Raw genomic sequence first — 10,274 nt, forward strand, 5'->3', positions numbered from 1 at the left:
TAACGGAATAAATAAATAAATAAATAAATAAATAAATAAATAAATAAATAAATAACAAAAAAAAGGTACAGTATTTTTAGGAAAAAAGTCTCCAGGTGACCTGGACCTTTCTTTTACCCTGACAGCATGGAAGAATGATCATTTAAGATGTCTCATCAGTTTATTTGTACACTTACTGTTTCCATCACTCTTCATCCACAATAACTTGTATGTCCTCATTTATTAAAACAAAAACAGTTGCCAATTAATTCCGAATACATTCTTAACACTTGCATAACAACAGTAATATAAAATTACATCATCCAAATGGTTTTCTTCTTTTTTTTTGTCAGCAGTGATTAGACTTTTTTTCTTTTGTCTGTCTCCTTATGTTGGTCTAGGTGCCTAAATGCGTGTACCTACTGCAAGACTAAACACGCTCGAGGAGACCTGGCCAGCTACCCCATAGACGAGCTTGTGGAGAGAGCCAGACAGTCTTTCCAGGGTGAGTGAATGCAGCTTCTTGTACACAAAGAATCATTGTATTTCTTTGAATTTGAGTTTTTATAGGATATGCCACTAAAAATAAAATAGGAAGTGCAGAAAGAAGTATATTCCCAACAGATGGCAGCACGATGGCTCAGTGGTTAGCACTGACACCTCACAGCAAGAAGGTCTTGGGTTCGATCCCTGGTCCGGACTTGAGGTCTTTCTGTGCTGAGTTTGCAAGTTCTCTTTGTGCTTGCATGGGTTTTCTCTGGGTTAACCTCCGACCCCAAAAACATGTACAATAGGTTGTCTTCAGGTCCAGGCCTCCCTTGAAAAAGAGATCTCAGTGGGATTTGCCTGATTAGTAAAATAAAATACACTAAATATTGATAACGGCTAGATTGGAAAATGTGAATAAGTACGTAAGTGTCTTGATGGGTGTCTATATTTTATGGTGTCCACAAGGTTAACATTCCCAATTCTGTGAGAAGTTGATGTGTGTTTGTCTGTCCTATTGAGAGATGAGGGTTTTAGTAACACATGTTGCTGTTTTTGTTCCTGGTTAAAGGGTTCGGCCAGTTTGCTGTATCCTGGTGCCAGAGGAACAGCTGTTGTGCCCTGGCATCTGTTCCTTAAAAGCACACTCCCAGAATCCCGAGCTGCACAGGAGGCTTCTATCAGAGCCTCGGGCAGGTCAGACAAGGGCAAGTTTACACATTGATAGGCATGCTGTTTTATCTGGGAGCAAGGGTATTATCAGTTTTATGATTTGTGTATTGAAGAGGATGCTGGTGGATGATGTTGTGGACAAAAATGTGTCCGCCTATAATATAGTGTAGAAAAGGTTTAGTTTTATAGTTTCACTGGTATTGCAACATGAAATTTTAAAATCCATAAAAAGTAGAGGTAGAACAGTTAGGTTTTATTTTAGGAATTTGATGTTGATGATAATATATGCATAAATGTGATAATATATTTTTTTCCTACCTTTAAAAATAGATTATCTTCAGAAATATTGACAAAATTAACAAGTAGATCTCAAAAGTAATCATTAAGGTCTTGTGCTTTGTTTCTGCCTCTTAAAATCCCATTGTACATCTAAGTTCTTAGACAACTTATGCCAACTTATGAAAAGTTTGTCCAACACTAAAGATGTTTAAGCTGAAGATGGAATTTAACACAAATCTACTAGAAGCCTCTTTTGGACCTATACATACTGTAATGCTAACAGTTAGATTTAATATACATCCGATGTGAGTCAAATTGTTGGGTTGAGCTGTTTTGCTCAGTTTCATACTGCAATATGACCATAAATACCAGGTATATGGTATTACGGGGGGTGCCTGTGGCATGTTTTTTATTTTTTATTTATTTATTAATTTTTTTACCACGCATAGAGGCAGGAGATATGGGGGTGTCTCTGCTTCCCCCTCTCTTCTGTTTGTTTTCTGAATAAGCTGAGGTGATCAGAACATGTGTCAGTAACGTGGCATCTTCGGAAATGTTTGTCACAGCATTCATATGCACTTCACCTCACGTGACTCATATGTTATAATTTTTTTATACCATTTTCATATTTTGATAGCGCGGTATAACAAAATACCTTTATACTGCCCAAGCCTAAGTCGGCATAGAATGAAGTATGCAGATTTCAGATTGATCACCTATGAAAGGGTAACTGAAAACAAACAAAAAAAACTTTATACCCTTCTCAAGGACACATAAAATCCCACCCAGAACTCTCTGAAACAGCTGCATTGGTGCCACTGCCACAGGCTGGTCAGTCAAGGGCAAACTCACCAGCTGCTTGAACCTTAGTGTGAGCCTGTGTGTGTGTTTGTGTGCGTCTCTGTTTAACACATGGGCGATGTGCATGAAAATACATCTGACATTTACTCTTGTTTTAGCGAAGTTAAAAAAGGAAGGTGTTTCAATATTTTTGAGAAACCCCATTAGGCTGTGTTTACAATGCATGTCCTAATGCTCAATTTCAATTGTATTTTTTTTTGCTAAGATCTGCTTTTTTAGCATGGCCTTTCATATTATATTTTAAATGCAACCTTTATTACAACGTGAACTCTGTATGGCACTGAAGAAGTGATGTCACATTCAGTACACTGAGTATAAGTGAATGCTACACATGGTAGTATGTGTGGATCATTTCTGAAACAATTTTTAAATTATTTTCTAAAATGAACTGATATAATTAGTCCCAGAGCCGATTAAATTATCTGCTATGCTTGTTTTGTCCAATATTTACATTGCACCTTGCCTCTTGCTGGCTACTGCAGTGCAGCATTGTATTTTTAGAATTGGATCAACATACTGAAAGTGAAACTATCTAAAGTATCGATCCAATAACTTTAGTATTGATGTGGTCTGACACCAACATTACTATCATGTGCTGTTGTTGATTCTCAGTAATCCAGGAAATGTCAAATTAAAAGAACAAAGACAAAACAACTGGACTTTAACTCCTTATCTGAAGAAGTCTGTACTTCCAAGACTTAAATGGCACAAGGTTGTTAGCAATATTCTACATAACTCACTAATGTGAAAGTTGGATGAAGTGCAGCAAGACCATTCAGACCATAGTTGCTTTGAAAAACATCAGATATGTATCTGATAATATAGATGATATACTGTAGATATTATTTCTATTAATATCTAGAACACAGTTACCTTTTGAACAAACGTCTCAAATGTCAAGTGAAACTAATATACACCTTTGTTGAAAGCAATAAGCAATGAATAGAAATTTAAAATCAAGCCAAATGTTGCTAAAATAATGTGAAATTACATAGACTGCGTGTATGTGCTTTGTGTGCGTGAGAGAGATAAATGCATGAATTATTAATACTCCAAAGCCACAATGTGTTACAAAGCAGAAAACATCACATCTAGTTAGCTGTTTACAAAACAGAGAAGAGGAAGTAAGAGGAACTGACTGTTAGAAACAGACGTGTAAAAACTAAAACTAAAAATAGACATTGGAAATAAAAGTTCTACATTGAGTTCCTTTTTGTTTATTGCGAATATGGCCACTTTCAGAAGATTACTATATGTTTAATGTTAGAAAACCGTTAAATCATTTAGGTGTTAATTTTTTGCTGATAGACAAGCTGCCACTGTAGATTTCTGATTCCTGCTGATAATATTTGCTTCTCACTCATGCAGCTTTGCATGCATGATGATCTGCACACACTGGTGAGAATGATAAAGTTTCGTTAGAAGTCATTGTAAATTCAGGAGTAATTTGAATCCCACATCATTCAGTCTTGAATATTTTCTCTGTCATATATAAAGTTTTTCCTTTTTGCTAAACAAATAGAATCATCTTCCGTCCGCACTTATAAATAAAATGCAAACCTATTTATTCTTAAAATATTTTTGTTTGATTTTAAAATACATTATGGAAGTGCAGCGATGCCCCTGTCTCACTCTATTAGCCACCTTTTTCTTATCTGAAACAAATTGAGTCTTACAAATAGACCCAGCAATTTGATTTATTATTTGATGTATTGTGAATAAAAATGAGCTGAAAGTATTAAATGTTAATTTTGATTGGCCACTGTGCCAGTTTTAGGGCTTTTTTGATTGGTTTATCTCAGGGAACTTTGAAAGGATTTATAGGATTTATTCAAATGCGATTTGAAGTAAATAGCTCTCATTCCATGTGGAAAACGGAGGGAGAGTGAGAGTGCACAGCTTTTAGAGTAATCTGAATTATTCAAATGTATGAATGTATAATTTTTAACATCAGAGGGGTTTGTTAATGCATGCAGGTAATGGAGGCTGTGAATGTCATCGCAAATGATAAGGTTGTGGGCGTGTATGACTGTATGGGTGAGGAGTAGAGAGGTTCTTATGTGTGTGTGTCTGTGTTTTTTGTGACACATGGTGAGATGAAGAGTGTGGGTTGGCCTGTGTGTCAAAAGGAAACTTTTAATCTTAAGGTGCTTAAGTGTCCTAAAAACATTTTAGTACAGCTGCACTAAATATCAAAACTTTTTCATTATTGCAGTATCAATTTATGCTACATCAGTGTTGCAAAGTCCTGCTACTGCGGTGAATCATTGGTTAATTATATTCCAAGTGCCATGTATTTAATGTTGCACACATGTAGGCCTGTCACAATAACACATTTTGCTGAATGGTAAACTTTCTCAGACATTATTGCAATAAATGAAAACATTGTTAGAAGAATATTTTAAACTAACACAATATAATGATGAAATTTACATATGTAAAAAACATTTATTTATTGAATTGTTTATGAACTGAACTGGGCCGGAAACTGGGAAAACACACTGCTGTAAAATTGCTTCTCACCTCATCTGTCCAAGCAATTTATTCTGTATGTGTCTTCCTCAAGCTTCATAAAAGAACTGAGTGTACACTGTTTACGAATTTTACAGAAGTTTATGAAATTTACGTAAAGTTACGGACAGATCGGAGGCTCTTGTGCTACCAATGTTATGAGACCATGTGCTTGGCAAATACCTGACGCTAGAGTTCACTCCTTCCTACGCTAAGGGGTTGAAAAGAGGGAGACACGAACAGAACAAACAACCAGGAAAAAGAAAATTATTGACCTTATTTTAGTTTATTGACCTTATTTAAATTTTTCATGTGATTAATTGTTCAGTGAACTCTCTGTCCTTGGTGTCCGGACTCCAAAATACAAAATGACACAAAGTTTATCAGACAGGGTTCATCACAACGGATATTGTCACCACAATACTCTAAATTACGGTATGTAATAAATGTATGTTGTTGTTTTTTTCATGCAACACAAATTTTAAGTAAAAATGAGTGATATGACAGTGTTCAGTTGAGTTTGTGAGCTGGTCAAAGTTGATAGGAATACAACTGCATTGGTTTCCTCAAGTTCTCCAAATGCAAACATCTTTGTAGCCATCACCTTTCTGGTCCATTGGCTCTGAATTTTCTCTTGTTTCTGCTCTTCTCCCTCTCTCTCTTTCTCTCTCTCAGAGCTTGTTTTAGTTGTCACCCCATTATTTTAAATCAACAGGAATGCCAAAAACAGTTTATCAACATGTAGTGCCTCATAAACAGACTTTCTATCAGTCACTGGTATATATTAGTTGCAACACTGATAGATATTGATACAACACATGGGTGCACACTCTAATTCGCCAGTCAGGTTTACAAAAGTAGATAAATGCTCATCCTTTCTATATAGAAATACACAATATTTGATATAACTTGTGTGACACACAGCTATCACCTTGGTCTAGTCATGTCGTTGTAACTAGAAGGCTTGCACACTGGGAGATATTGGCAGTTATTAGATGTATGCCCAGTTCTATGTTCTTTGTAGCCATTTGTAGAGCTAATTTACTGCTACTGGTATAAGGGAAATAATTGACCAGATTGTTTATTTAAACACTATTTTTCATGTAAAAATGGTAACATTTTGTTTTATTGGTACACCTTTATTTTAACAGGTAAGTCAGTTGAGAACCAGTTCTCATTTGTGATGACCTAGCTTTAAAAAAATATGCCATAATAAGACAGCAGATTGAACACCTTCTTGAAGGACATTGAATTTTCACCACTCACTGCCAGGTTCTACAGTTACACAATGCCCTGCCTTTAGAACTTAAATTGGGATGGTGTGATAAATGGTGTAAAGTGTGATAGTCTAAATACCTACAAATTGGCCTCTGTCTCTTTAGCTCAGCTGCAGACTGAGCTCCAGGGAGGTGTTATGTACCAGCATGTCTACCATAGGAGATTTAAGGATTTCTCAAATGTACATGAATGAGTCAAAGCAAGACTCTTTGACACTCTTTGCCGAAACACAAGTCCAAGGCCTTCAATTTTCACCAGAAATTCTCATCACTTTAAAAGTTCTATAATTCTGCTCTAATTAGTTAACAACTTTTTAAAGAAAACTCACATAAAGTATGCCACACTTGATTTAATATATTTAGTCTGCTTGTTAGTAAAGTAGTCAGTCAGATTGAGGGGCCAGGGCTGCACAGAGAGAATAAACTGGCTTGTTAATTTTGTTTAATGGAAGTCTTTAAACCCCCACATTGGCTGACGCCTTGTCATTTGAAACTGTCAGCAAAGCGTTTCTGAAAGAGCCCTGTCTCAAACAGGATGTGACGTTGCTTAGATACAGACGCACTACCATCACTCCCACATGACACCCTACATTAGTGCATGATATGCATCTTAGCATTCGGGACACAGCTTGGATTTAGACTGAAAGGGAGTCTGCAATAATAAAAACAACTAAAATCTACAACTACAACTAAAATTTATTTTACATCGCAAATTATTTTTGAAGATGACTTGATATAGTGGAGGCAAGATAAACAACTAATATTAACAGGCAACATCTGCTTTTGTTATTTCCCCCCAATTTCCACATGACTGCTGGCATCAGCGTTAACCACAGATATTAGCAGAAACGACACTGCTTAGTTTCTGGGCTCCTACTGGATGACATATGACAGATAGGCCCTGATAGACGGACAGATATGGGGCTAGCTTTCTGGCTAGGTCCAACATCTGTGACAGGTGTCAGCTCCTGTTTACCTCTGCTGCTGTATCTATGCGACACATGGTCAGACGAGTCTGCCAAGGCTAGACAGAAATGATCCTCTATGGCTGAGTGGATCATTCAGCTTTGTCAGGTTTCACACCATAGTTTAGTACCTTTGAATTATACCTTCAATTGGGTCACAGAAAAAGGTCATTGAACCTTTTGAGGACTATTGGTCATCACCATGGCTAGATGTTTGGTCATGCAGGAAACAAAAGCATATTTGACAGGTTCACTGAGTCAAAACGCACTTTTCTCCAGAATAGAGAACACATATGGATTTGTGTGTATGGAGTATAGTTGGACAGTTTCATTTAGGTAAACAAAACAAAGGAAATGCGATTAAATCTGAACTCAGACTTTAACTAGAGATGAACAGGAAGAGGTAAATATTGATAGAGCATTGATCACAGTTTATTCACCAAAGTGCCATTTATTAGAAAGCAGAAAACTGCTGAGCATGCAAACACATTTTCTGTGTGTGCAGTCAAATTCATTATCCGATGGAAGAGCTCTCATGGAGAGGCTAAAATGGATTTTCTGAATCGCTTCCAGGCCAATAACTCGCTGATGGTTTCCACACAGACAGAGGGTTCTCCATGCACGCTGTAACTGAGAAACAGTTCAGACTACAGCAACAGGGAGATATGCGCCACAGTTTCTGCAATACATTATGTCACCAGTACTGTACCAAAGCTTCAGGCAGCAATAACAAGTTGTGTGTGTGCAAACACTGAAACGATGAATTATATATATAAAGCTGTTCCAGTTAGGCACAGTTCTAACAAGTTTTTTTTTAAACACAAAACACAAGAGTCAGTAGCAACAGTAAAATAAGCCGTTGGGCAGAAAAGGTTTGGCAAATCTTTCATGTGCGCAACCCACACACTCAGCTCTACTGCTCATTCCACAAATGCATGTTCCTTACAAATGAGGCACTATTTAAAAGGGAAATTAACAGGCTTTCCAACAGTATAAGATTTATTGTCAAGAAGCGTTGTTACAACAAAGAAATGACCTCCCAAACACAAATTTTCTTACGTTTTGTGCTTAGTTTATTTATGGTTTTTAATTTAAGCCAGCAAATTCCTACAGCTTTACTTTCTGTGACAACAAAGATTGCTTTTCTTTGTGTAAAATTGACACAAACAGAATGGAGACAGTGTAATTAGCTGTTATGATTTAAAAAAATGCAGAGCAGCATTTTTACACCCAGTATCTTAAATAAACAACAAGCTTAAACAAAGACCCTAACCAAAAAAAAAACAAAAAAAAAAAAAACAATTTAAATATGTATGCATTTTTTTCCTACAATTATGTTATTTGTTAGTTAACTTTGATAAAACTCATAACAGTTTTATGAAAGATAAATGGCACAGTCCCAGTTCATATCTAAAGTATCTGCTTTGCTTTATAGATAGTCAGCCTCAGAAAATCTGCTTTGATAAATTTTATCCCAGTGAAGCGTTTTTACATTTTAAATGCAGGTTTATCATTGATGCAAATTATGACTACATTAAATGCAAAGATGGCCATGTGTTGTTTGTGTAGAACAGCGTTATAGAGGCTACAAAAGCAAAGTCTAATTAGCTTCAATTTTACTTAAATTGTTGTGAACATAAAAATGTGAAGAGAAAAAGTTCATTTTAGCATTTTTTTATCAGTGGGATAAAGCACTAATGTGATATTTTTATTTTATTTGTGCTTGCTCACACTCATAAACACACTTTTTTTCCCTCCCTAAGGCTGTCTCTTCAGGCACGGTTTGTGTAACCCAGCTGCAGCCTCACCTCCACACCACTCATTATGCATGGACATGAGGCTCTTTGTGTGTTAGTGTGTGTCTGTTTATTCTCCATTTGACAAGCTGAAAGCCACAGGGGCTCCAAAGAAGAGAGCGGACTGTTATTTTCTTGTCTCGCTTCTTGTGTCGTATTAAGTCCGTTTTCTGCGTTTGACTCCTAAACTTCAGCTAAAAACTGCTGCTGTCCTTCATTTGTGTCTTTGCCTCTGTATTTTGCTTTGACCTCTTTTAATTCTCTCCCCAGGCTGGACAAAAAAGACAGCAGAGGGTGTTGTGTGTGTTGGGTGCGTTTGCTTGCTCATGCGTTTGCGTGTGTGTGTGTGTGTGTGTGGGTGTGAGTGTACCGTCTTCCCCTGTGATTTAGTGCCAAGCTGGCAGCAGAGAGTAGTGAATAGGGGGCCCCTTTCACACAAAGAGAGCACATATACACTGACACACTCAGCGCGGCTTCCACTCAATGCCAGACTGCAGGCCACCAACCACACACCTGGCATGCTGCTATTATGTCACCAGTGTGTTGTGTGCCTGTGTGCACTTGTTTGTGTGTGTGTAAATGTGAGTGTAATTGTGTAAGTCCAGCAGACACCATCTGCTCTGTCCTCTGTGAACTTGTCCACACCCCTCCTCTCTCTGTTCCACTTTGCCACATCAGAATAGTTTAAAACCTTTGACAGTCACCTTACATTACAGACCTGCTGCACGTCTGTTGAAATGTGTTTCCGTTTGTGCTGCTGAATGTCTTATTCTGTTCCATCTGTTTTTTACTGCTGCTTATTACTTTAGGGGCTAACATCTGTGCTATTTTTGTAATGTATACTAAATTTGTAACTCTGCAAAACAAGAAAAGTGCATCAGCAATGAAGTGGTTTACTCCACGCATCCCTTACTGCACAGAATCCAGTGTGTTTTGTGTAAAACAGTTTTTCAAACTTCAACGTTTTTATAGGTGTTTTTTTTTTTCATTTTAGGAGTTTGTTTTATGATCGTTTTCTAAAAAAGTAAAGCGTGAAGTATATGATTAATGAAATTTAAACTGCTGCATATGAGCTAAATAGACATGTTTTTTTAAAAATAGAGAACTGGTAAGCTGCTGTTGTGGGCATTTACAAAACACTTTTTGGTTTTTTTAAATTGTCTCAATAAAATAACAATTCTCTTATTTCTTTTTTTTTCCATGTTTCCTCTCTCTGTCTGTTTTTCTTCTCTTGTTTTCCACCTAAAGGCTGAGTGAGTTTTGCTGCTGCACAACACTGTGGGGGAGGGGTTGGCAGTTCCCTGTTCCGTCAATAGGTGGCAGTAGGAGACTTAAATTAACTTTCAGGCCATGTTCTCGACCTCGGCCTGTCTATACACACACACACACACACACACACACACACACACACACACACACACACACACACACACACACACACACACACA

At 37.1% G+C, this 10,274-nt stretch overlaps 1 protein-coding gene across 1 annotated transcript in view; it reads left to right on the forward strand.

The window, feature by feature from the left end:
* The window catches only part of cdkal1 (CDK5 regulatory subunit associated protein 1-like 1), a 276,863-nt gene that overhangs the window by 119,324 nt on the left and 147,265 nt on the right, over nucleotides 1-10,274 (forward strand). Inside the window, exon 8 of the mRNA XM_014014250.1 lies at nucleotides 381-484. Coding sequence (XP_013869704.1) covers nucleotides 381-484 — 104 coding nt within the window. The remainder of the gene's footprint in view (nucleotides 1-380; nucleotides 485-10,274) is intronic.

The sequence above is a fragment of the Austrofundulus limnaeus genome, unplaced genomic scaffold (assembly GCF_001266775.1).
Source record: "Austrofundulus limnaeus strain Quisiro unplaced genomic scaffold, Austrofundulus_limnaeus-1.0 Scaffold112, whole genome shotgun sequence".
NCBI classification, from domain to species: Eukaryota; Metazoa; Chordata; class Actinopteri; order Cyprinodontiformes; family Rivulidae; genus Austrofundulus; species Austrofundulus limnaeus.